A 27,932-nucleotide genomic window follows, 5' to 3' on the forward strand; every position below is an offset into this window, starting at 1 on the left:
GCTTCGCTATCCAGATGTAGTTGGGCTGAGTGAAGAGCCAATGAAATGCTGTTGGCCTGTTGCGATGATTGGCAAATTGGATTGGATCCAAGTCACTTCGCAGACAGGAGTTGATAAGTTTCGTGACCAACCTCTCAAACCACTTCATCTCATTGGATGTAAGTGCTACCAGATAGTCATTGAGGCAGATTACCATGTACTTCTTGGGCACTGGTATGATCGAAGCCTCCTTGAAGAAGGTAGGTACCTCAGAATGCTGAAGCGAGAGGTTAAATGTATCAGTAAATATTCTAGCCAGTTGCTTAGCAGAGGTCTTCAGTATGCGGCCAGGTACATCACCTAGGCCAAATGCTTTCTGTGGATTCACCCTCCAAAAGGATGCTATAATCAATGCTAGAGCATTGTCTACCCTGAATTTATCGGTCACTATCTGGATACTGATGCTGAACATGACCACTGACCACTGGCTGTAGTCACTGTCCACTGGTTATTTATCCAGCTTCCGTATATTGATCCTGATCGTAACCACTGGTTACAGGCTCAGACAATGACCCTTCTCACTGGACTTCGTTGGACATTGATCCTGAACAGTACCTGGTCATTGGACTAATCCTTTACGGTTTTTCAGTCCTAGGTCCAGTGATGTTGGACATGTTCTGATATTTGTAAATCATATGTAACTTTTTATCATATTCATTCAAGGGATTTGGGCTTCTCAGACTGAGCCAACATGTCTGGTTGCGGTTGAGAAGGTGCTGATCATAAGCTGCCTTCTTGAACTGCTGCAGTCTTTAAGGTGTGGGTATACCCACAATGTTGTTAGGGACAGAGTTCTAGGAGTTTAATCCAGCAGCAGTGAAGGAACAACAATATACTTCCAGGTCAGGATGTGTGTGGCCTGAAGAGCATCTTCCACATGCTGGCAAATAACATCTAATCTTTCTACATGAATATGAGAATTTGGAAGATTGCAGAACTTCAGATGATGAGAACTGGCAGCACTGTTCATTTTCCTTGGACCTTAAGGCTCCTTAAAGTTCAAGAAAATTAAATTTATTTTACAAATGAGTTATGTCAATGCTGAGTGATCTATATCCCAAAGCCACCATGCTGTGATGTTGACACTTGAAGGAATTACAATGCCACCACCTTACAAAGCTTGACATTTACCTGCTTCATAGTTAAAGTACAAGAACGTACGCCCAAATCTCTCCAGTCCACACCCCTTTGGTAAGTTCAATCATCTTGAAGAACTTGCTGTATGATCTCACGTTAACTCACATTTGTACTTGCCTTCTACCAATCCTTGCTAAATTCACCTTCTATGTAAATTCTGTTCAGATGTTTTGCTCCATCTAAGGGACTGTTTGTTTAACTCTAGGTTGTAATTGCTGCTCAGTATGCACCACTGTTGCTCTCCACACTAATTCAGCCATCATTAGACAAACCTTTGCCGAAAGCGAACATTTCAGTCATAAGGTTCATTGAGTTTCCTAAATGCCTGTGAAAAAAAGACTGTTAAAACTTCCTTTCCCAATTTCATAGTCTCTTCCTTTAAACCCCTGGAGGTGCCTGGTGTTCTGCTCCGAGATACTGATCTAAAGACCATGATTAGACCTCCTCGAATTGATGAGTGAATATTAGTTAGGCAGAAGAATAAATGAGGATTGTCAGGAGTGGAAGTCCAAAGTTATTTTTATACCAGTAATTCAGATTCATTTGTTTATTACATATACAAGACCTTCTACAAGGGCACCATTGAGAGCATTCTGACTGGCTATATCACCAACTAGTATGGGAACTGCACCAACCTTGATAGTTGGGCACTGCAGAGAGTGGTACGGACAGCCCAGCTCATCTGTGGATATTAACTTCTCTCCACTGAGGTGCAGAAAGAAGGAAGATCATCGGGGCACCTGTCACCCCAACCATAAACCGCTTCAGCAGCTTCCGTCAGCTTCTTGCCACTACTGCAACATTAAAGCCAGGACCATCAGGCTACAGGATAGTTTCATTCAAGCCATTAGACTTATCAATTCACATGCCTGCACATTGCAACAGAGTCATAACACAAAGATTTTTACTCCCTCATGTTGTGGGATAGATTTTTAAAAATTCTAAATTCTACATCAAAACAGTGAAACACATCATTTGTGCCAACAGCCACCACAGCCTATGGATGAGTATGGGGCAAATGTCACTGCACATTGTAGTGCCAACATAGCATACCACACTATTCAGCAGAACAACATAAGCAACAACAACAATAACAGCATGTCATAGAAGCACATCCAGTTGCTGAGATGCAATTAAAAAAAGAGACTGGCCAAGGAGCAAAGATTCTGTGGTGCAGAAAGTTTTTGGCTGAGGTTTTCTGGGTTTCCCAGCGGTGGTAGAAGTGAGCTTGGGACAGTGTGCTGCATGTGCCCAACCATCGGACGATGCACTATCAGCTCACTGAAGAGCATCCAATCACGTTCACGTGGATCACTATCCATCTGTGACTGTCTAGGGGGACATAATTCAGGAATAAAGTAACTAACTCTAAGCTTGACTTAAATTACTAATTTAGTTTCTTTCCTTCAGTAATCAGTTTAAATCAGGCAGTCAACAGATTGTTTCGGCGACTGTTGGCTTTAGTGAAGCCCAGAGAGACAGTTGCATCAGATAATGTGCATATAGTATACCCAGAAATTGCCTCTTTCAGATTTTAGTGAGATTTCTGCATGATGGCTGGGCTATGACACAAATATAGTTCATACAAAAATATATCTTCTTTCACAGACTCAGGATAATCATAGTCATTGTCTATATTCTTCAAAAGACAAAGTCAAGTTTATTGCTGCACACACAAGTGTACTGGAAGGCTTACGTGCAGCAGCATCACAATCACATAGCTTTAGAGATTCAACGTTCACAGGAAATTTATAAATTGAACATAAATTATACCAAAAAGAACACAATAAAAACAAAAGTAAAACAAAGTCCAAAGTGGTCTAAGTGGCCGAAGTGTTGCTGTACAGAGGTAGTCAGTAGGATTGGACAGGTTTGTTCAAGAAACAAATGGTTGAAGGGAAGTAGCTGCTCTTGAACTGGGTGGCATGGGATTTCAGGATTCTGTACCTTCTGCCCAGTTGTAGCTGCAAGAATTTGATGTGGCCTTGATGATGTGGATCTTTAATATCAATGTTGTCTTCATGACAAAGCAGCTACTTCATGTAGATAAGTTTGAAAGCAGAGAGGAATGCACACCAGGCTGTGTATACTGCTCGCTGTAGCTTCTTGCCACGGTTCCTAATTGCCCCATCCTTTTTATGTTCCAACAGCCTTTCATCCTCAGACCCACTCTCTGAGATTGAATTGGTCACATCCTATTATGTCTTAAGGAGAGCAGTGGTTTATAAGGCAAGGTTTATGTAGAAAATGGAACTCCATTAATCTGCCATTCCCGAATACCTGTCATAATGTGAGCTGGCAATGTCAAAACCCAAGTACAGAGGAAAGACAAACTCCCATGTAGAGACTGTGAGTGGAGTTTATTCATAAGAATTCCAACAGAACATTGCTAGCCTGGCAAGCAACATTGCGAGACATTAACATTCTCAAAACTAGGACTCTGCGATTAGCGCTAATCCAGCGTCCATTTAAATTATACAAATAACACAAAACCCCCGTGCCTATCAAATGAACTTAACAAGCACATTACAAACAGCAGGTCACCCAAGAAAAACACGAGGAATTCAAAACGATTAGCAACCCCTGTTAAACAATTGACCAATTCTCAGCCTGAAGAGCTAGTTACAGTGTTAACCCTCCCTATGGCCAAGGGAGACCTGCAGAACCTCAAGAGAGAACCTGAGGAACCCTGAGAGAGAACTAGAGAACCTCGAGTGAAACCTGGGGAATTTTAATGACATTGAGGAACAGGGACACTTAGACCCAGAAAAAGCCTTGGCATAGACTAGAGAAGCTTGGAACAAGGACAAGGAAAGTTCAGAACGTGTACTTGATAAACCCAGAATGTAATCTAGAGGCTCTTAAAACATTGTCTTGAGAAACTTAGAACATAAACTAGAGACACTTGAATGTAGACTTGGAGTGTGGACTTGAGAATAGATAGCATTCTCACCTAAACCTGACTGATGTCAAAACGTTATGATTCAACCTCCGCTGGGTCCATTACTTGGCAGAGTCGTTCTATCTCAATGAGTGCTGGCAATGTCATAATCCAAATGCAGTGGAAAAACAGACTCAATTGTAGAGGCAGTAACCAAAGTTTATTCATAAGAAATGCAACAGAATATCAGTGGCTCAGCCAAGTGACATCTCATTCTCAAAACTAAGGCATAGCATTCTCAAAACTAAGACCCTGTGATAATCACTAATTAAGTATCTACTTAAATAATGCAAGTAACACAGAATTGTGAAGACTATCAAAATAAACTTAACAAGTTTAAACACAGCACCAAGAGCGAGTCACTCAAGAAAAACATAAGGAAATCTAAACAATTAGCAATTCTCCTTAATCAACAACTGACCCAATTCTTATGCTCTAAAAACCATGCCACACAATGCTCTCCAGCTCCCCACACAGGCTGGAAGAGCTCATTGCAGCACCTGGCACCTGAAGCATTCATTAATCCAGAAGGGAGAAATGGATCCAAAATACACTTGGGATATGCAGCTACTGTCAGTGACCTAGAATGCAGCCAGGGCTGGGGCCCTGACTGTGGACCAGCTGTACAACTGGAGCTAAGCTTGGTCCAGAAAACCAGGATTATGAATGTGAGCAGGTTTCCATCCACAGCCGGGAGTACTTGTATATTTTCCACATCCTGGGAATGCATTATACTATTTGGATAAGTACATGGATAGGTGGCATTTAGAGGAATATGGGGCAGACATGATTGTATACCTGAGCTGAAGGGCCTGTTTCCACATAATATTCTTTTATAACTCTGTAACTCCATTGTGTAACATTAAAGAAGTGAAATGAACGTGTTTGGATATTAGTATGGAGTAACATCCAATAGTCTGGAAAGTCTGTTCTTCCAGCACCATCACCACTAAGGATGCTAGATTATTGGAGTGTTACTCTGAACATCCTAATGGATTTCATTGAAGAAGAATCAGAGGCAATGGAGTTCAAGGTGGAAATATTAGGAGGTGTCTAATAACGATTGAAGAGGTGGGTTTTAAGCGAAGAAAATTGAGGAAGGGTTATACTTGTAGACAACACTGGAAGGGCTGCAAGTGCTACAAGAGTATTCTGAAAGGTAGGAGTTTCATGATGTGATTGTATGCGTTATTTTTGTGAATCTCTGTGAAGGATTTTTGTGGCGTAAAATGTATTTGTGTCACATCCTAGCATTCATGCAGTAATTTCACTAAAATCTGAAATAGGCAGTTTATAGACTGACAGCACCCTTCAAGTGCACAGTACTTACCTCATACTGACATCATTACTTTAAATAGTTACATAATTACATTATATAGCTTGGAAAAGAGAACTACAAAGGCAAAGAAATTTGACAGCGAATTTGCAAGAGTGAGCCTCTGTTGGCTGAAGACACTGTGGACAAAAGCACAAAGAAATAAGGGTAAATGTGGGAAGGAAAAGTATTGCGATTGTACGCCTGGATAAAGGTACAGAGACAGTTGATAATATTAATCAAAAACCCTCTCTCCAAGACTTGCATACAGACTTGGCTCATTAGCTAACTCTGCTAACAGCAACGTGACTCAATGGTGAGGAGGCCACCTTTCATAAGCAATAGATGCCCAGGGTCAGTATGATATGGGGTTCAACCAAACAGGAACATTGTGACGTTCTGATTAAAGGAACCTTGATTTGAGTGAATGCTGTGTAAATGCTGCCATACACTAGACCAGAAATGACAGATCGTACACCAACATAAGATAGTAAAGTATATTTACTAAATTTTCAACTTTAACAAACAGTTACAGAAAAAGAAAAGTAAGTAAAAGAGCCCATTATGTAACATTGGAACTCATACTGGAGTAGTCCGGAGTATGTCTCTTTACTCACAAGTTGACCTCACAGTCTGCATGAAAGCACCTGCCACATTCAGTGGAATTCTTAACCAGGGCATTACGTAATCAGAAACCCAGGTATCAGCATAGATCATTGAGCACTGACATGGTGAATATGTTGTGGTTTAGGGAATAATCAGCAGAGTTTACCACAAGCTAGGTCACAGATAATAGACTCTATGCACAGGTGCAATGGAACAGATATGGCTGAGTTATTTCCAGTAGATGAGTTTATGAATGAGTAGGGAAGAAAATTCTCAATGAGACAGGTGGAGCAAGACAATCTTCTGGTGCAAATGTGAGTCTCAATTCAAGGTCAGAAACATAAATACTGTAAATGTTTGCTCCGTCCTGTTAAACCTGAGGGAGCGACCACATAGGAGAATGGAACAGTGGTAGAGAATGCAAGAGTTGATATACAGAAATGATGTGGTGGGCTGGGGTATGATCAGGGTTTAACATGAGATACTCATTCTACCAGGCTAGTGGGCATGTCCATGTGTCTGGTGAGGAAACGAGTGTGCATACTACGAACATTAAACCAGCTCGCAAGGCACTAACTACCTGAAAGGCAAAAACTTGCCTACTTCCATCAGGGTACAGCTCAAGACCAATCATGAACAACAATTTCAATGGCATTAAGCTGGCTCACTCTGAAGAAGTCTCATAAACTGTAAATTAGAAGGATGAAAAAATATTTTTAAACTAATATTCTCAACTTTTAGATTATGTAATTCATTAAGTAGAAGCTGAAATACCATAATGAAAATCTTTCAAAGAAATGTTTGATATCATAATTTTTATGTGAGAGTATTAGGGTCCACATACACAGTTTGAGGTATCTTGAAGTAATAAAATAACCTATAGAAATTCAAGATTTTTCCTTTAATACCGATGCTTTATATAACTATTTCTATTCAGCTGGCAGATCACAACTGAAGAACAATAAGGTCCATAGATGTTGGAAATACATTGGCTCATGTGTCAATCAAGTTACGAAACATCTTTCTCTGTGTGGTTCCTTGCTTTGAGTTTGCACTGAGAATCAATGGCACTGATGCATTTGAGTCTGACACAGCTTAGACTCACAATCTTTATTGAGGATCGGTGTCAATCATTCACTTGTCTTACTGAAGCAAATCCGGTACAAGAGGATCTTATAAATGATTTGACATTTCTGCACTGCCTTGCTCTCAGAAAAGTGGGACTAAATGATTTATTGATCTCCTCCACAGCTGGCTGTATGGGATCCAGTGATGGGCTTGAATGGGAGTCTCCAGGAGCGACGCTTGGAAAATGACATGCAAGGAGTTGTCCTGAAAGTGGTCACCATTCTGGTAAACAGCCACCTCTGTATTAGTGTGGTGAACAGCTGAGAGAATTCCAGGCCAGGTCCACATCTCGCAGAGTCTGTCACTCCCATCAATCCTACCCAACAGTGAGGCACAACATTCTATCACTCCCATTATTCCCATCACTCCCTTTGCTTCAATTCATCATCCCTATTGCTCATGTTCTTTTCAAGTTCCAGTGACCTGATAAGTCTCCTCTCTAAGTCCTTTCCAATACTCTATTTACCTCAATTCTTTGCAATGTTAGTATAAAAAGCAGTGGCGGAACTCCAAGTGTCAGGTAACAGTAGGAAGGAAATGGGCACTTGACATTTCAAGTTTAAGCTCTTCATCTGCAGTAATAAAAAATAGTGGATCTGATAAAAATGACAGCCTCTGCACAAGAGCATTAAGCAGCACCAATACGTTTGACAATACAGCAGAGAAAATGATGGAGAGCAGTGCCAGTGTAGGTTTGGAACATGGATTGCTCCACATTGACAGCATAAAAGGTCACAACCCAAAATGTCAGCTGTCTATTTCCCTCCATGGATGCCACCTGGACCCCTGAGTTCCTCCTTTGTGTGTTGCTTCATGTTCCTGCATCTGCCGTCTCTTGTGTCTCCTCTTTGCAATGTCAGTTTGCCCATTTCCTTTTCCTTCATGCTGATCTTTTGATTCCATCCTTCTCCACTAAACCCACCTCCACTTCCATCTTGTGGCTTTCAAAGGCCTGTTAAAAAACCTCCTTAGCTTCCTTTGTTATCTTTAATTTGCTGGTTCTCGGTATACACCGCTTCCCGTGAGGAGTTTAATAGAAATGTCGGTTCTTGACTTGTATCAGTCACTGTTGATAAGGTTTCCGTTAGGTCTAGCATATTGGGATATCTCTGAGTGAACTATAGAGGGGAAAGACATTCTTGATTTGCCTTTATCTGTTCCTTCCTGCAGTAATTCTTCAAAACCATTTTGGGTATTGATTTATGTCAACAAAGAATGAGACGTAGGATATGAATATTCATGAAAATCAAACAAAATAGCAGATGTTGGAAATCAAAAATAAAACAAAAGATGGTTGCTGGAAATACTCAGCAGGTTGCTTTGCATCTGTGGGAGAAATTGAAGGGTCTTCACCCTGAAACATCAGTTCTCTCTTCCCACCAAATGAACCTGCCCTGGGTTTTTCCAACAATTTTTCATTTGTTATATTAATATTCACCCTCACCAATGGGGTTTCTCTTTACACCTCAAAGGATGTTAACTCATTGACACAATACAAGTTTTCCAAATATAATTCAATTAAAATATTAAGGCATAAACAACATGTAAATAAAGTGTCTTAGTATTGGCCTGACTCATGCTGTGAGGGTAATTACACCTCTCTGCTTCTTTTGAAAGGATGTTTCTAATGAAGCATCATCAATTGGTGGGTTGTGACCTTGATGTAGCTTTTCCCTAATTTGAAGGTGTTAATATTTAGTGTTGCCTGAATGCTCCTCAACCCTGTGTGTGTGTGTGTGTGTGTGTGTGTGTGTGCACGTGCGTGTGTGTGTTGTTTGCATTTGTGTGTGTGTATCCACAGGAGGAACCCTTTGTCATGGTTGCTGAAAACATCCTGGGACAACCAAAGCGCTACAAAGGGTTTTCCATTGACGTCCTGGATGCTCTCGCCAAAAATCTTGGATTTAAGTATGAAATCTATCAAGCCACGGACCATAAATATGGTAGTCAACTTCCTAATGGCTCCTGGAATGGAATGATTGGAGAACTCATTAACAAGGTGAGCACTCCTTTATTAACTCAACTCAAATTTAATATTAGAATGATGCTGTTCATTATCATTTTAGTTGATGAATGTGATGGACAAGCATAGGTTGCTGATTTGAGAAAATGATCTAGACTGGGACTGCTGATGGAGTACTGAATGACTGGACAGAGAATGCTGAAAAAGGACTGCACAGAGGCAGATGGAATGCTACAATGTTTAACAGTGCTTTACTGTTGAAAGCCTTGCATTGTCAGAGGAAGAGTACTCAATCTCGAGGAACTACTGAGGGCGTTCTACTCAGCTAGAAGCCCAGTAACAAGGAAATGCTGCCGCCTAGGGTACCGACCCTCAGATAAGAACATTCTATTAGATCTTCTGTCATGTGTTGTTAGAAGAGCAGAAAGAGCATAAATGGATATTTGTCTGTAGCCATCCTACATACCAGGTGATATCCATGTGAGGGACCGAATCGCCTTCACACAATATAGAAGAAGGCAGTTCTATCCTTTAACCTTGCATGGTCTTGTCTGAGACACTAAACAAAAGATCTAAATCAGGCATATAGCAATCCCAGGAGAGTTAGACAATTTCTTTACAAGTAATTAACCAGAGAACACTTTGTGGTGAAGACCTTCTCAAAAAGGACTGACAGATATTTAGTAGAAAAGATAAATAATTTATGATAGAACAATAATCTCTATCTCTGTGATTTGTAGACATTTAGTGATGGGAAGAAAAACAAGTTATATTTAACAACATGGAATCATGGAAGAAGATTCTGGGAGGTCTTGACTCATTAGAATCAGGTGCTGGGACTATATTTAGAACATAGAACAGTCCAGCACAGAGAAAGGCCTTTCAGCCCAGGACATGAAAGCTTTCTAACACCTTGTTCCTACTAAAGAATTAGCAGGGATAGTAAGTAGGGGCCATTGCTGTTAGTATTTATCAATATAAAGGTCAATGTCAAAGAAACCAGGCAACAGATTTCAATCAAGAAAAACAATTGTTCACAAATCTTCATGTATTTTCCTTTCTCTTACTTTGAAAATGGATTTGCATCTCCCTTTGTTCCTCTTTTCTGTACATTGTATTACTGCTAACTTCAGACATAGAATGTTGACAGAATACCTACTGTTATCTCCCAGTAACCCAAGAACTGATATGGTCCAAGAATTCCATTCTATTCAGATGGAGTAGTCAGGATCCTTAACTCAAGCAGCAAAGACACAGAAAGATTATTAGCCAAAAGCTTCCCTGTTGACAGAGAAATTGATGTTGCCCTGCAGGATGCATAGTGACCAAACTTGGACGTGAGAAACTGGAATCACCATGGCAACTGTCATATGTCACTCCAAAATCTGTGTGTTGATTAATTATCATTAAATAATTACTGTTAAATGAACAGGAGGAAGGCTTTCATATTAACGTGTTAGGCATTCATACACTAATGTCTCACAGCTTAAATCAAAGGCTACAGTCTATTATAACAAGATTTTCTTCATCAAATTACTTGAAACCAAGTTGTTTATATTCACGGCCAGCCTCTAATCATCAGCTCTCTGGAGCTTCTGGTGTCATAGTTAATGAACCAATCAAATGAGTTTCTTACAAAGGAGAATATTTCAGGCAACTGAGAACACATTGTGAAGTATGAACTAAAAGGAATGAAATGCATCTATGACAAATCCTTCTCATGATGGAGTCATGGAATAAAGCTATGTAGGTAAACCTGATCATTACAATAGCCTCAATTTATCAGTAACTTTAATGTAGGAACGTGCCCTAAGGCATTTTGCAGAGCATTATCAGATGCAACAACTTTGAACCACATGAAGAAATATCAGGATTCACAATGATGATCTTGGTCAAGAAATAGTATTATAGGTATTTCAGAAAGTAAGAAGACATGGCTGCCAACCATGTTGTAATTCCTTCTGAGGATAATCCAGAAAGTAGCTTCAGTCCAGATGAAGAGTTTCAACCAAGAATGTCAACTGTACATTTCCCTCCATAGATGCTGCCTGACCCACTGAGTTCCTCCAGTGCCTTGCTCCAGATTCTAGCGTCTACAGTCTTTGTTGTGTCTCCATAATCCAGAAAGCAGTCATTCAGTAAATTAGAAAACAAAGAGCTTGAAGGATTGAAGAGAGAGGGAAGACATGAGAGCATGGATGGAGCTGAAAACTAGGGGGTGAATTTTGGCCCAGCTATTTTTTTCAGAATTTCCAGTTTTAAGGTGACAAAAGTATAATTTCAAAGAGGATTTATGGTTTCATTATCTGACTGAAAAGCCATAATCTCACTAATAGTCTCAGGTGATGTTTAATTCACAGCTACAAAGCTGGAATGCATTCCAATCACTTTATTAAAATGACTGGTTTTATATCCCTTCCTTGCATCTATTTATTTAGTCTAATTCTTTTAATTGCATGTTTTTATATGACAGACAGTCTTATTGAAATTTCATTTGCTTCTCTCACTGGCACTATCATTAGCGTCTATTCCAGTCATTCCCTTATTCTCAGAATCCTCTTCACAGAGGATGCTTTATCTTTTCCCTTCCTTGATGGAAAAAGCTCTAGGTTTGGAGGTTAGTTTCACAGATTATCAGGGTAATTAGCACAGGTCAATGAATGTTCCAGACTATTAATGGAACCTGTTCAAGGAAATGATCCAGGAACAGTGGGACAGTGAGTCAAGATGGTACCGAGCTGCGGTCTCCATCAGGATCGTGGCTCAGACACTGTTGTTTTTTAAATTCATGGATATGGTTTTGGGGGTAGAGGGGTCAGGTTAGGGTTTATGGACAATAATGTGGGGAAGTTAGATGTCAGAATTTGGTTTAGGCTAAGGTATATGGAGGAGTTCAAAGTTCAAAAACTTCAAAATAAATTTATTATTGAAGTACATATATATATCACTATATACAATCCTGAGATTCATTTTCTTGCAGGCATTTGCAGTAAACCCAAAGAAGCACAACAGAATCAATTAAAAACAACACATAACAAGGCAAACAAAAAATGTGCTAAAGGCAACAAAGTGCACAAATACAAAAAGAAAAAGAATGATGAATAAATATCAAGAACATGAAATGAAGAGTCCTTGAAAGTGAGTCCATAGGTTAAGGGATCAGTTCTGTGCTGGAATGACTGAAGTTGAGTGAAGTTATCCCCTCTGGTTCAAGATGGTCAAGGGGTAATAACTGTTTCTGAACCTGCTAGTGTAGGTCCTGAAGCTCCTATACTTCCTTCTTGATGGCAGAAGTGAAAAGTTAGCATGGCCTGGATAGTCCATGCCATTGATGATGGATGCCGCTTTCCTGTGACAGCACTCCATGTAGATCTGCTCAATAGTGGGAAGGGCTTTACCCGTGATGGACTGGGCTGTATCCATTAATTTATTGTAAGCTTTTCTGCCCAAGGACATTGACGTTTCCATATCAGACTGTGATGCAACCAATCAATATACTCTTCACTGCTCATCTATAGAAGTTTGACAAAATTTTAGAAGACATGCTAAATCTTTACAAACTTCTAAGAAAGTAGAGTCACTGCTGTGTTTTCTTTGTAATGGCACTTGAGTGCTAGACCCTAATCAGATCCTTGGAAATGATAATACTGAGGGATTTGAAATTGCTGACCCTCTCTACCTCTGATTCCCAATGAGGGCTGGATCATGGACCTCCAGTTTCCTTCTCCTAAAGTCTATAATCATTTCCTTGATCTTGCTGACATTGAGTGAGAGGTTATTGTTGTGGCACCACTCAGCCAGATTTTCAATCTCTCTCTTATATGGTGATTCATTCCTCCACCCCACCCCCACCTTTGGTTCAAGAAATGACAGTGGTGTCATCAGCAAACTTGAATCTGGCATTGGAGCTGTGCTTAGCCTCATAGTCATAAGTGTAAAGTGAGTAGAGCAGGGGGCTGAGCACACAGCCTTGTGATATACCTCTGCTGATGGTAATTGTGGAGGAGTTTTTGTTGCCAATCTGAACTAATTGGGGTCTGCCTAGTTCTTGGAGCTTTTTGATTAGTTTTGAGGGGATGACAGTAATGAATGCTGAGCATTCATTACTTTGTAGTTAATGAAGAACATCCTGATGCATACATCTTCACTGTCCAGATGTTCACGGGCTGGGTGGAGAGCCAATGAAATGGTAGCTAGTGTTGATTTGGGGTGATGGTATGCAAATTGGACTGGATCTAAGTTGCTTTCAAGCAGAAGTTCACAGGAGTTGATGTGTTTCATCACAATCCACTCAAAGCTCTTCACCATAGTAGAAGTAAATACTACTGGACGATAGTCATTAAGGCAGGTTGTTGCGTTCTTCTTAGACACTGGATAATTGAAGCATATTTGAAGCACCTCTTTACCACAGACTGCTGAAGCAGGAGGATAAAGATGTCTGTGAACTCTCCAGTCAATTGATCAGCGCAGGTGTTTATAACTCAGCGAGGTGTTCTGTCTGGACTAGATGCTTTCCGTGGGTTCACCCTCCTGAAGGATTCTCTCAAGTCATTCTCAGAGATTGAAATCACAGGGTCGTTATGGGCTGTAGGAGTTCATGAATGTGCCTCCGTGTTTTGATGGTCAAAATGAGCACAAAAGTCACTGATTTCATCTGGGAGCGAAACCTTGTTGCTACCTATGTTGCTTGGTTTCACTTTGTAGGAGGTGATAGCAAGCCCTGCCATTGCTATCGAGCATCCTTTAATGATTCAATTTTGGTCAAGAATTGTCACTTTGCATGTGAGATGGATTCCTAGTGGCCATATCTGAACCTCTTGTCCCTAGACCTGAACACCACTGATCTGGCCCTCAGAAGATTGCAGATCTCTTACTTCATCAAGGGCTTCTAGTTGTGGAAGACTCTGAATGATTTTGTGGGGACACACTCATCTACAACTGACTTTATAAGGTCTGTGACATCTGTGGCATATTCATTCAGATACTCTGATGAGTCCTTGATCATGGATCAGTCCATCGACTCGAAGCAAATCCCAAAGCCGCAACCACCTCTTTGTTGTCCTTATCTCTGGAGTCTTGCTCTTTATCCTCTGCCCGCATGCAGGTATAAAGAGGACAGCCAGATGGTCAGATAAGGTGTCAGGCCACCGCCACACATTTGCACTTGAAGGTCTACAAAGTGGATATGAGGATAAAGGACAGCTGGAGTCCAGGCTTCCACTCCACGCTTGAAGGCCGGTGACATGAATGGGTGACAAAGGACATCCGTACATGGTGGAGTGTCAACAAGCCTGGGATCAGATGAGGATTCTACATGAGGAGGCATGAGGGTCAATCAGTCGACATGTCCAGAGTTCGAGCCTGGAGTTCAAGATCCTGTCCTCAGTTAGTCTGGGGGTCGATAATGAAGATTAAAACCCAAAGTTCAATTGGAAATCCAGAAGTTGAAGCCCAGCTGAAGACTGGAGACCTGTCTTGGAGTTGTTGGACTGCCCGTTTGTGTAGTTGGGTGGGAGGGAGGAAAGGGGTTTGTTTTGTTGATGTTGATTTGTTGCTTGTTGTGTTCCATGTTGTTCTGCTGAGCGTTTTTGGTATGCAATGTTGGCACCAGGTTGTGTAGCAACACTTGCAGAGTGTCCCCAGAACATCCCTAGGTGTATGGGTTGTTAATGTATGTGACGCATTTCACTGTATGTTTCCATGTACGTTTAATAAATGAATCTACATCTGAATCTTCAGGAGCGACTATTATTCCTTCATGTGTCTCAGTCATCTAAAGGTTAATAACACATGAAAACATTAATGAGATTACTGCTTTGCAATTACTTGAAATCAAATTGCAAACCAGGTTTGGAATTATGCTTCTATTAACTTAAAAGGAAAATAGTGAAGAGAGTAGCTACTCATTCAATCATTATTATAAGGTGAAATGTCAAGTGTCCAGAACTTGCCACAATATTGCCACCCAGATTATGTGGTAAAACCCAAGAGTCGAGTTTGAACTGCAAACTTCAGATGTGAGGTAAATGAATTCTGTCTGTTGTCTGATATGAAGTGTAAGGAATTATCAGATGAGTAGGTTGATAAGGTAACAAAGGAAAGGCTTTTCCTACAGAAATCCAATACATCAATGAACTTGATCAAGCCAGCTCTTTCCGAGAAATATTCTGATGTAGAGGAATTATGATAATGTAGGAGCAGATGATAGGTAAATTATCCAAATGATAATAGGTAGTTCATCAGTGGGTGTCAAGAATAGAATTAAGTGCTCTGGAAGAGAGAGTATATTAGGGATATATAGCAAGAAAGGGCAAGTAGAGTTAAGGAACCAAGCTACAATGGCCATTTGAATGCCAGTGCAGGTCACCAAGCCTAACTGCAATACGTGGGCCTCTGCTGCTTAAATCCTGACAGTTCAATGCTAATTTTTGCTTATCCTTTCCTTTACAGAAAGCAGACATAGCAGTGTCAGCAATAACCATCACCCCTGAGAGAGAGAGTGTCGTGGACTTCAGCAAGCGCTATATGGATTATTCAATTGGAATCCTCCTGAAAAAGCCGGAAGAAAAAATTAACATCTTCTCAGTTTTTGCTCCCTTTGACCTTGCAGTGTGGGCCTGCATTGCTGCTGCCATCCCACTGGTGGGGGTCCTGATCTTTGTGCTTAATCGGGTGCAGCTGGTCCGAGCACAGACTCCAACCCACCCTCAGAGTCCTCCCTCCACCTCCAGCACTCTGCACACTGCCATTTGGCTTGTCTATGGAGCATTTGTTCAGCAAGGTAACCAACATATTTCTGGTCACACTTTGAATGGAGAATGGAGCATGAATGGCCAGGTTGTGTGTGCAATGAAGAATTAAGAATTGCAGGATGCGTGTAAGAGGGAGGGGCCCAGAAGGAAGGAAGGCAAGTGGGAATCTATGCAACTCCTCTACCTTTGAGTTTTTAGGCATATTTGGCATATACAGGAACAGTGCAAGGAGTAATCCTGGTCTTATAGATTGGAGGGACCAAATACTTTCATCCAGCTCCTGTTTCTTATAGAACCATAGAACATTACAGCACGGAGACAGGCCTTTTGGCCCTTCTTGGCTGTGCTGAACCATTTTTCTGCTTAGTCCCACTGACCTGCACCTGGCCCATATCCCTCCATACACCTCTCATCCATGTACCTGTCCAAGATTTTCTTAAATGTTAAAAATTAGCCCGCATTCACCACTTCATCTGGCAGCTCATTCCACACTCCCCCCACTCTCTGTGTGAAGAAGCCCCCCCCCCCCAATGTTCCCTTTAAACTTTTCCCCCTTCACCCTTAACCCATGTCCTCTGGTTTTTTCTCCCCTAGCCACAGTGGAAAAAGCCTGCTTGCATTCACTCTATCTATACCCATCATAATTTTATATTCCTCTATCAAGTCTCCCCTCATTCTTCTACGCTCCAGGGAATAAAGTCCTGTATGTTCTAATGCATAGGAACATGGAGAGGGAAATGTTTTTAAAGAAATTGGATTTTGATTCACTGTGATGGAGCAACATGTCTTCATTAATTTAACATAAGTAGTAAAGATATTCCAAGACCAACTTGGAGAATACCTTAATGAAGATTTATGCCTAGACCTCGAAATTGAGCAAAGACCTTCACAGTGAAGACATATCAGATGCCACAGAAGGATATTTCGAACAAAGAAGTTTGTGTGTGTTTCAGGGATGAGAATTGTCCTCCTGTATGTAATCCAAGTAATCTCCTGTTCCTAGTGACATCAGTATTAAGTGGCAAGCACCAATATTGGCAGGAGGCCATTGCAGAGCACAAAGTTCATATCGGGTGTTTACCAAGCAATACAGAGGTTTCCCGGGGCAGCAAATATTCTGCAGCCTCCACTCTCGAGTCTTGATTAATTTATGGAGAATACATGGTATGAATTTGAAACTGTTACCTTCGAATCTTGCTCCCACAAAGCAGATCTTTTATTTACGACTTTTCAAACAGCACAAAACACTTTTTTTTTTGAGATTTGAGAGCCGTGCCCTAAGAATTTGAATCCTGGCCCTACCCGCTGGGCTCCCCCAGTGGGCAGAGTGAAGTTAAAGAGCCAAGTACAGAGGCACAAAGTGTCTCCGTGCTGTCTGCAGCAACATTAAGAAACTCTATGCCAGAGCAATCCCAGCTCACACCCTTTAACATTGGCCTTTACACTTTATTGGAATTCACACAGATAGAAATGGTGCAGTGGGATGCTAATCACCAAGAAGCCACTTAAACATTTCTGTCGTGCTGCTGACTTACACCAGGCCAGTTAGGTTGACCTTTGAAGCCTCTATTGATGAATGTTTTGATGGGGTCTTGATTTCAAATAAAGGAAAGCTGCTCCCTCTGGGAAGTATCAGACACTTAAAATCATTGACCAATGGATTAGAAAGGAGTTCAGGAAAACTCTTTCCACTGAGGAGGTTGCCGAGATCTGAAATGCTCTCCCTGAAAGAGTGACTCTATCAGTAGTTGGGTAGACACTAGAGGATGAGAGGCTCACAAGAGTAGGTGGGGTGGAGTGCTGTGGAACCAAACACGAGTTGTCTCTCTGAAAGCACATTCAGGAGCAGGGGCTGAATGGTCTCTTCTCTTGGCTACCAGTGTGAAGTGAATGGCTATGGTCATTCTCATTTTTTGTTAAGTAAGGCAGCATAGCTTAGTCTTAAGGACATCAAAGGTCCAAGATAGGTTTCAGTTTGCTTTCACTGATCAATAATATCACACTGAAGTGTCCTGTGGCACAATGCATTCAGGATATTTCTGTTAAACATCTCTTCGAAACAGTGATGAAACGTCTAATCAAAGTCACCAAAAAACATTTTCATGGGTAACAGGACCTCCTCCTGCAAACCCTGTGCTATAAGTGCATTTTTCCAAACTTTTTTTTCTTTGCAATCTAAATTTAATTGTAGGCACAAAGTTAATCTGCAGTGGAATGAATTCTAGGTTTTTCAATTACTCTTTGTGGAAGGTCTCATTGATCAGAGTAAGTAGAGTACTGAGAACTGTTTAAATTCACAATCCCAAGGCAGTTTCATAAAGAATCCAACACCACTTTTCATTCATGCATCTTATTAGCATAGTAGAAGTCATTTTTGCAAAGACAGATCTGCTAGATTTTTAAGTTGTAGAATAAGTCTATTTTGTAATTATCTTAATTGGTAGATGTAAATTAGTGATAATGTTACTAATGTATTTAATTTGTGTATTGTGAATGTAGCTAACGTTTTCACAGAGGCAAAGAATTATATCTTTAAGTTATTCAGAAGACTTGAATCTGCATCTAATTTTCATTGCATAATCTCTCAGTTTAATGATAGTTCTCCAAGTTCCACAATTAATTAAAGTGAAATAGAATAACTGCAGGTGTGCAGCAAGGCAGCAAACTGCAGACTCATTATAGTGTACTTACTGTAAGAGTGTGATAGTTATGTATGCTGTTCATGCACCTTGTTCATGCACGGAACAGACGCGCCCTGGTACTGGTACACACTGATGTTACACTACTACTTCGTGCTGTTAAAGTTCATCAAAGTTCAAAAGTAAATTTATTTTGAAAGCACGTATATGTCACTATGAGCTACCCTGAGATTCATTTCCTTGCAGGCATTCACTGTAGAAAAAAAGGAATACAATAGGATTGATTAAAAACTGCACAAGAAGTTAGACAAACAACCAAAGTGCAAAGGAAGACAAACAAAACAAATAATTATAATAAATAAATAATATTGAGAACATGAGTTTCACAAGTGCACATTATTGGAACAATATTTTGGTTCATACTACTGCAACACAATACCAATGCACATGGCTGCTGAGCACAATACCAGTAGTGCCCATAGGTGCACTACTCTGCTACGTGATGCTGAAGCTCACTTCTAGCATCATTAACAACATTGCTACACACTGATGGTACATATACTGGTTCAAACTGCTGCAAACTTTCTAAAACAATTTGCTCTATAAATAGTAGATATACAGTATTCCTAATAATCTTATAAAATTGTCAGCAAGACACAGAATCATACAACATGGGACCATCATATTGTAGTAGCGCAGATGGTTGGTGCAAGATTAATACTGTTAGTGCATATTATTGGAGCAAGATTCAGCTGTCCACTGCTGTTCACTTAATAGTGTATGCAGTTGGAATATAGTGTACTAGTAACACTGCTAGGATACAGTACTTGTTCACATTGCTGGATCACAATGCCGGTACTTCATACAGGAGCAAGCTGCTAGTGTACAGTACTGGAACACAAAGCTAGTGTGTAACACACTTGATGCAGCATAATATTGTTAAAACATGTTGGTGCACATAATAATGAACCCTTGACTATTCAGTGTTGCTAGAGCACATGACCTTTGCACACACAGCTGGAACACGTGACTTGCAAGCTACCAGGCACAGCACAATACTACCCAGTACTGGCACACATCAATTGTGTATATTGATTCGAACAATCGCAGACAAAGGGTGAATTTTGATTATTTTCCTTCTGAGCAGCAGTATATCAGCGATAAAGTTATTAATATATTTCATGAATGTCACTAACCAACACATCCCCTTTCCAACAGCAATCATGCAGAGAAAGGTCACATTTCAACAGTTATAGAACATGCTTAAAAAGGAGTTAGTGAGGGAGATATTAAAGGGAATCTGAAATTCTGCAGAGGTAAAATTAATAAATAATTCCTTCTTTAAATTCCTGTTATTTCTCACAGTTGCTTAGCAGTCTAAAGCATATGTAATCTTTATAAAGGCAGAAATAATGATGAACTTAACATCTAATGACTACATGAAACCTTAAGGTAAGTGAAGTCGCTAAAAAGAAAATAAAAAAACTATATAAAATTAATGGATTAAAAGCTTATAAAGCCTATAAACCAAAATTAACCTGCACTGCAAGTTCTAAAACAGGTGGCACTTGAAGTAATGAATACATAAGTGATCATCATTTCTGTTTTGGGACATTCTAATTCCACTGGAGCAGGCATTATAAAATTGTTATTTGAGTGTTGTGGGGACTACAGACAAGCTTGCCTGATGGTGGCTGGTTTCAAACTGCTGGAATTCATGAGCTGTTGTAACAGAGGAGTTATCAAATCATAGTAGGATTTTTGAGAGTCAACGTGGTTTTATGAATGAAACCAAATTTGCCAGATATAGCAGCCATATGAGGATGTTGCTGACAGGGTCAATAAGGAGGAGCAGAAGATGCAGATTTTTATAAGGCACTTTTGAAGATTTTTCATGAAAATGAATTACATAAAAGAAGGGCTCACAGAGTTGGGGGAAATGCAGTGCATAAGTAAAGGATTAATTAAGAGATAAACTTGGAGAGTGGGAATAAACTTCTTTTATCAGAGGTACATGCTGTTACTACAGGAGTGCCACAAAGAATGGTACCAGGTCCTCAGTCAGACTAATGAACCAGCTGAGGAGGATGTGATGCCTCCTCCAATGATGGTAGGAGACAGATATGAAAGTGAGCTGTGGGGATAATATAGAGGTTGGAAGTTGTGAGTCAGATCAGCAGCTGAATATAGTGTGGGAAAAAAATAAGAAAGTAATAAAGGTCAAGATGAGAAAACATTTCTTTACTGAGAGGTTTAAAGCCTTTGGAATTTTCTACCTCAGACTGAGTGGGGACGTTCCATCAGTATCTGTATTCGAGGCTGGGATTGAAAGGTTTTTAGAAGCTGAGAGAATCAGGGAATAATGTGTTTAAATGGTAAATCACAGGATGGACCATGATTTTATTGGCTCAGGGGCTGGCTCATGAGAACATGCATCCCATTCACTTCTTTTTGACACGTTCCTGTGATGTCGGGTTTCATTTGATGTTTTGGTTGCAGGTGGAGATTCGCCATTGAACTCATTTGCCATGCGGATTGTGATGGGCAGCTGGTGGCTCTTCACTCTCATCGTGTGTTCTTCATACACTGCCAATCTGGCTGCATTCCTGACCGTATCCAGAATGGATAACTCCATCCAGTAAGTGATGTCAACGGAAACTTTGAGACAGAAAGGGACAAAGTGTTCCATTGTTTCCATTTCAGAAATGGTCTTGCTCATCTGACACAGTGGAAGCTGTTCTTTCACTTTGCAGTGTTTAATGCATGTTAAGTAATCTGACCTATCAGTAAAGGAAGATTATTACAGTCTCGGGTTTAACATCTGCAGCCTTGTTGTTTACCCATCATCAGTGATCGCCATCTTCAGCAAAAGACCACCATTCGGGATTTAGCTTTTCAACTGCACCCCTCTCTTTGCAACTGACTCGAATCAAAACTACTTTTTCATTCAAATATGTTAACAACATTGCTCCGAGAAAGACTTTGAAAAGATCTGTAGCACATGTAAGGTTTGAAAACGTTAAACATCCTTTCCCTTCTCAGATTGGTAGGAGAAGGGACTCTCAGAAGCCCAGCCTCCCCAGGGCACCAAGACCTGGAGTAGAAAGAGCTGAGCCAGTGAAAGGCAGAACACAAAACAGCATGGATACAGGCCCTTTGACAGATCCCGCGAGAGAAAGTTGCCTCTCAGGACCCTTTTAACTCTTTCCCCTTTCACCCTAAACCTATGCTCCCAATTTTTCAAATCTCCTACCCTGGAGAAAAGACTTACCATCTGCCTTATGTATGCCTCTTCTGATTTTAAACATTTGTTCCAAGAAATCAAGACCTAGACTAGCCAGCTCACCCCGTATCTCAAGCCCTCCAGTTCTGGCAAAATTCTTTTTTTCAACATATGGAAGCAATATCTCAGAGAACCTTTTCAGTGAATTCAAATCTGGTTCCAGATTCTATGAATCATAGATAAACTTACCAATGTCAGAATTGAGTGCACAATAGTCACCTGATTTACTGGCATGCCAGGGAGATGTCTGTTCTGGCAGGCTATTGGAATGTGATATATTATGCCTTTGGGAATGCACAATGTGAAGTCTAACTCACTCAAATAACCCTTCTACATTCCAGATGCTGTGACATTTAAAAGATGGGGAAAGCACTTTACTGCAAAGAAATAACCTCTAGTTTTGTGATAAACTACCTGTCTATGGAACATTACATCCTGGGTCTTTAGTAACAGATAAATAATTCATACATTTCTACCTTCTGTGGAAGCAGCTTTACTGTTTTTCAACTGCTTACTGAGTAATGAAAAGTTAATATGTTGGAATATGTTGTTGGGCTGTTGCAGCTTGGTCATTCAATAACGTCTTGGATGAGCTGATAGGTAGCCTCTGCTCCACTCTTCCACCTCACTCACATCACCACCGACAACACCCCCCCCCCAACCCGAACTCTTAACTTCCCTGTATTCCAAAAATCTTTTTACTTCAACCGTGAAGGCTCTGGTTCCCTGCTCAAACCCAGTCACCAGCAATGAGAGCTCAAGTGGAATCAGTGGTAAAAGGGATTATTGTGGCATGACATGTTATGTACCTGTAGACAGAGATGTGTTATTGACAGTACAGGCAGTATGCCAATATCAAAATGGACAGTTCACTTCCATGAGGCAGTGAACGCCTTCCATATCTTCAGTTACGATATCCGCCATCAGTGTGAGGGTTACCGGTAATAGAGGTCAAGTGTAAGAGGGAAAATTAATTCAAAACTTTTAAACCTCTCTTTTTACATACATGAGAAGGGAGAGATTCTGAAACCATAGAACCGTAGAACACTACAGCACAGTATAGGCCCTTCAGCCCTCCATGCTGTGCTGACCCATATAATCCTTTTGAAAAAGCACTAAACCCACACTACCCCATAACCCTCCATTTTTCTTTCATCCATGTGCCTGTCCAAGAGGCTCTTAAATACCCCTAATGTTTCAGCCTCCACCACCATCCCTGGCAAGTCATTCCAGGCACTCACAACCCTCTGTGTAAAAAACTTACCCCTGATGTCTCCCCTAAACTTCCCTCCCTTAATTTTGTACATATGCTCTCTGGAGTTTGCTATTGGTGCCCTGGGAAACAGGTACTGACTATCCACCCTATCTATGCCTCTCTTAATCTTGTAGACCTCAATCAAGTCTCCTCTCATTCTTCTACGCTCCAAGAGAAAAGTCCCAGCTCTCCTAACCTTGCTTGATATGATTTGTTCTCCAATCCAGGCAACATCCTGGTAAATCTCCTCTGCACCCTCTCCATAGCTTCCACCCTTCCTATAATGAGGTGACCAGAATTGAACAGAAACCTGTCCAGTGTTGGTGGATACACTTGTCTGAAAGCCAGCTTCCTCTCAAACTTCACATGACGCAAGATGTGCAGGTCGGTAGGCAAAGTGACCACTGTAAATTGCCCCTAGTGTGTAGATGGGTGTTAGAATCTGGGAAAGTTGATCAGAATGTGGGGAAAAATATTAACAATGGGATTAAGGTATAAATTAGTGGTCACCAACCTTTTTAAGCCCAAGATCCCCTACCTCGGCCTTAGTGAGACAAGATCGACCCCAAATCGATTAGTTACACACATGCACACTGGGCAGAAAATACCGGAAGTAAAACCCCACAACCCGGAAGTAGAAATAATGTATGTACACCAGGGGTCACCTCCTTTTTTTGCACCCCGGACTGGTTTAATATTGACAATATTCTTGCAGACTGGCCAGTGGTGGGGGGGTGGGGTGGTTTAAACACAACCAGAATACAGCGATACTTGAAGCAAGTTCCTTATATCCAGTCTATTCCGCAATTTAGTTTACGTGGCTCTCAGCACATAGCTTCTGTCCCGCTTGCTCACGTTTTTTCCACTGAAAAAACTCAGCGGGTTTGTCTTTAAGTGCAGGGTGCTTGCACTCAAGGTACTGAAGCAGTTTTGAGTGCCTCATTAGATAGCCTTCGGGTCCGAACTTGAGCTTCCCGCCCGCCTGCTGCCAGGCGCCTTGGCCAGGTGCGGCTGGTCATGGGTGGGCCAGAGGTCACCGTGCTGGGGCCTCGGCGGTCGCAGTCCAGAGAGAGCGACCGACCAAGCGAACGAGATGAGCGACAGGGCGCATGCCCGACCCCCTTGTAGGATCTATCGGCCAATAAAAGTTCGTTTCAGTAGATCGCAACGAGGTAGCTGCTCTGCTACTTACGAAACCCTGAGCCCGAATTAGGTCGTCTGCGAATATTTTAGCACTGGGTTCCCCACAGACATTCGGTGTGCTAAACTGGTTTAGAGACGGCACCCATCTGTCCACGTTCCAGGCCAGTAGCAACAGCACTTCTCGCCGGCCGCGCAAGGCCAACCAGTGGTCCCTGGTGCGAGGGTATAACTGGGTTTAGGTGAACGATGACCTTGCGTGCATTCAAGTTCAACAGTAGGCGTGACAGGGAATCAGGAAAGGTGCAGCAGACGAATATAATTTCATATCGCCAAATCGTATCGTTTCCTCATGGCCCAGTGGTTGGGGACCACTGAAGTACACTGTAGTGCATGGCAGGGGAGCTACACACATGCGCACTAGGCAGAAAGAACGGAACTAAAACCCCGCAACCTGGAAACAATCCCTCAACAGTATTTGTGTATTTCTTTTTCTTTTTTTTTCGGGATCTACTGGGAAAGTCTCAAAGATCGATGGGTTGGCGACCACTAGTATAAATGATTGCTAGAAAATCAGCATGGACGATGGGCCAAAGAGCCAATTTGAATGTCCGGATGATTTTGTGACAGTACTTCTGTACAAACCCTGCCCACCCCAGTGCTGTAACAGGAACCTAGAAGAGGGCTCATCCTTCCACTGACACTCTTGCAACTATGAAATGGTCAAAATATCATCACTGCATGGCTTGAGGTTCAGTGAGCCACTGAGGCATGAGCAGAGAGTGTTTAGCAGGCTGGGGGACTTTGTATTTCCATGCATGACTCCAGGCTGCATCCTGACCAGCACTTTGAGTGTGGGATATGAATGGGGACCGACAGTATCTGCTCCATGTCACGATAGCCTGCCTGGAACTTTTGTGTCTCCATCACTTCCTGTTGGATGTTTTGGAAGGTAATGTCTCTCCCTCTATTTGATACAAAGTTCTCTCCAGCCTGAAGACCTGTCCATGGTAATAAACCATGTTTAGTGACTATCAATTGACAATAGTTTTCAGGTTTAAAGGGTTGGACTCTGGGATCCTACATGGACCCATTGGCCAAATTGACCTCCTTCTGCTATGCTATTAAGTTTCTATGGACCATCAGTAGTTCCATCAATGCTCTGTAAAGTTGTGGCAAAAGACCCCTAAGTGTCCACCCTATCTCTCTGGCAATAAAAAATATCATTCAGTTTACTTTCTTCATTATTTACCATTTCTTATTACTTAAGTAAGCAATTATTACTATTACTTACTTAACTCCAGTATTTATTGTATGAGATATCAGGACTTCTTTGTACTTCATGTCATTATATTCTTCCAGTCAAGGTGGATAATCTCACTTTTTCTACATTATTTTCTGTTTTCTAACTTCTGGCCCAATCATTTACCTCTCACTATACCCAAGGAAATTTCAGTCTTCAGTTCTTTAAGTTTACTTAACACTTCTCTCGAGTAAAATTGATTGTATTAAGTTCCTCTCTTCATTTTGCCCTCTATTTTCTACCACTTTCAGCATCCTATTAATGTTTCCTCAGAGAAAGCAGGTGCAATATATTTGTTTAACATCTCTGACATTTTCTTCTCCCATAGTTACTAATTCCTATATCAGCTTCTGAAGAACCAATGTTTTGCTACTTTCTTCAGCTTTACTTCCATGTAGAATATCTTGCTAGTTGATTCACATATTTTATTTTCACCCCTTTATCATTTTCTTTTAGCTTGCCTTTGTCTGTGTGAAAAAACCTTTCAATATTCAATTGTGATACAAGTTTTTGACCTGAAGCATCAACAATTCCCTCCCTCCTACAAACTGAGGTCCCCCAGTAAACTGTTTGTTGTAGAATTCACAATGCTTCTACATTCCTCATGAACATACAGTTTATCTTGTGGTCTAATGTCATCTTTAACTTTGTCCAATTCAAAACTTTCGGTCTGAATCACACTATGATCACTTTTGCCTAGAAGTCTATTTATTAAATTGGTTAATTAGTTTAATATTGTCTTATCAGACATAGAAGCTTAATTACACCCTTCAGCCCATCAAGTCTGCTTCACCATTCCATCAGGGCTGATCCCAGATCCCACTCAAACCCATACACCTGCCTTCTCGCCATATTCTTCCATGCCCTGACCAATCAGAAAACAATTAATTTCTGTCTTAAATATTCCCACAGATTTTGCCCCCACTGAGGTCTATGGCAGAGCATTCCACAGGTTCACTACTCTCTAGCTAAAAAATTCCTCCTTACCTCTATTCTAAAAGGTCACCCCTCAATTTTGAGGCTCTGCCCTCTAGTTCTGGATACCCCTGCCAAAGGCAACATCCTCTCCACACCCACCCTGTCTAGTCCTTTCAATATTCGGTAGGTGTGGAGGAAAGGTGAAAAACTTCGTCTTACATATCATCCATAAAGATCACTCCATTACAACAGTGTACTGGGGTTGTACAAGGGAAAACAATAGACAATAGGTGCAGAAGTAGACCATTCGGCCCCTTGAGTCTGCAGTAACAGAAGGCAGAATAAAGTGTAGATTTAAAGGAATGATTTCAATAGAAGTAATTAGCAAATGTGCAGAGGGAACCTTGCAATGAGTTGCCACGTTCCTGCACAACTTGATCAAGAATAGGCTGATCTTAGACTGGGTCCAGGTGTTCTGTGATCTATACTTGGTGGCCACTTCATTAGATACACCTGTACGCCTGCTCATTCAATCATGCGGCAGCAACTCAATGTGAAAAAGCATGCAGACATGGTCAAGATGGTCAGCTGTTGTTCAGACCAAGCATCGGAATGGGGAAGAGATGTGATCTAAGTGACTTTGATCATGGAATAATTGTTGGTGCCAGACAGGGTGCTTTGAGCATCTCAGAAACTGCTCATCTCCTGGGATTTTCACACACAACAGTCTCTTTGAGTTCAGAGAGAATGGTGCGAGAAACAGAAATCATCCAGTGAGGGCGAAAATGCCTTGTTAATGAGAGGAGTCAGAGAACGGCCAGACTGGTTCAAGCTGACAGTAACTCAAATAGCCACGTTACAACAGTGGTGTGCAGAAGAGCATTTCTGAATGCACAACACAGTAAAGTGGATATGCTACAGCCGCAAAGCCCGAGATTGTGCACTCAGTGGCCACTTTATTAGGTACAAGAGCTACTGAATAAAACGGCCACTGAGTCCATATGGAAGGTATTGCATGGATTCATCTGCAAAGCAACCTTACCAATTTGACTTGTGCAGTCTATGTGAAGATTAACGTTACCCATATTTGGTGCATTAGCTTTGGTACAAACCCCAGTTTTTAATGATGCTTTGCCCAGAAGTATAGCCATTGACAGGGACCTGCAAACTGCTCTTTCTACTGATTCTTGTGCCATTCCTTATCCAAAGTGATTCTATTTCCAGATATTCTTGTCTCACCATAGTCCTGCGCTTATAGTGTTGGTCCAGCAGTTTTTCTCACTCCATGGCATCTATATTCTCACCATTTACCTCTGTGCTATTCAATCGTTTGTCATGTTTGAATACTTCATGCATTCAGGCAAAGAGCCTTTAATTTTGATTAAAAGTACATATCCCTGCAAGTGCCAGAAATGCTTCACTTGCCCATTTACCTCCTCCCTTACCTGCATTCCAAGTCCCAAACAGTCCTTCCAGGTGAGATAACTCTTGACCTGTGAATTGGTTGGGGTCA

General features: G+C 41.2%; 1 protein-coding gene across 6 annotated transcripts in view; it reads left to right on the plus strand.

Moving 5' to 3' along the window:
- LOC132378989 (glutamate receptor ionotropic, delta-1-like) overlaps nt 1-27,932 on the plus strand; it is an 891,690-nt gene that overhangs the window by 817,090 nt on the left and 46,668 nt on the right. For all 6 annotated transcript variants that reach the window (XM_059946407.1, XM_059946410.1, XM_059946411.1 and 3 more), the window contains 4 exons: nt 7,290-7,391; nt 8,968-9,165; nt 15,580-15,910; nt 21,020-21,158. In XM_059946407.1, the coding sequence (XP_059802390.1) occupies nt 7,290-7,391; nt 8,968-9,165; nt 15,580-15,910; nt 21,020-21,158 (770 nt within the window). The remainder of the gene's footprint in view (nt 1-7,289; nt 7,392-8,967; nt 9,166-15,579; nt 15,911-21,019; nt 21,159-27,932) is intronic.

Source organism: Hypanus sabinus, chromosome 21 (assembly GCF_030144855.1).
Source record: "Hypanus sabinus isolate sHypSab1 chromosome 21, sHypSab1.hap1, whole genome shotgun sequence".
Classification (NCBI taxonomy): Eukaryota; Metazoa; Chordata; class Chondrichthyes; order Myliobatiformes; family Dasyatidae; genus Hypanus; species Hypanus sabinus.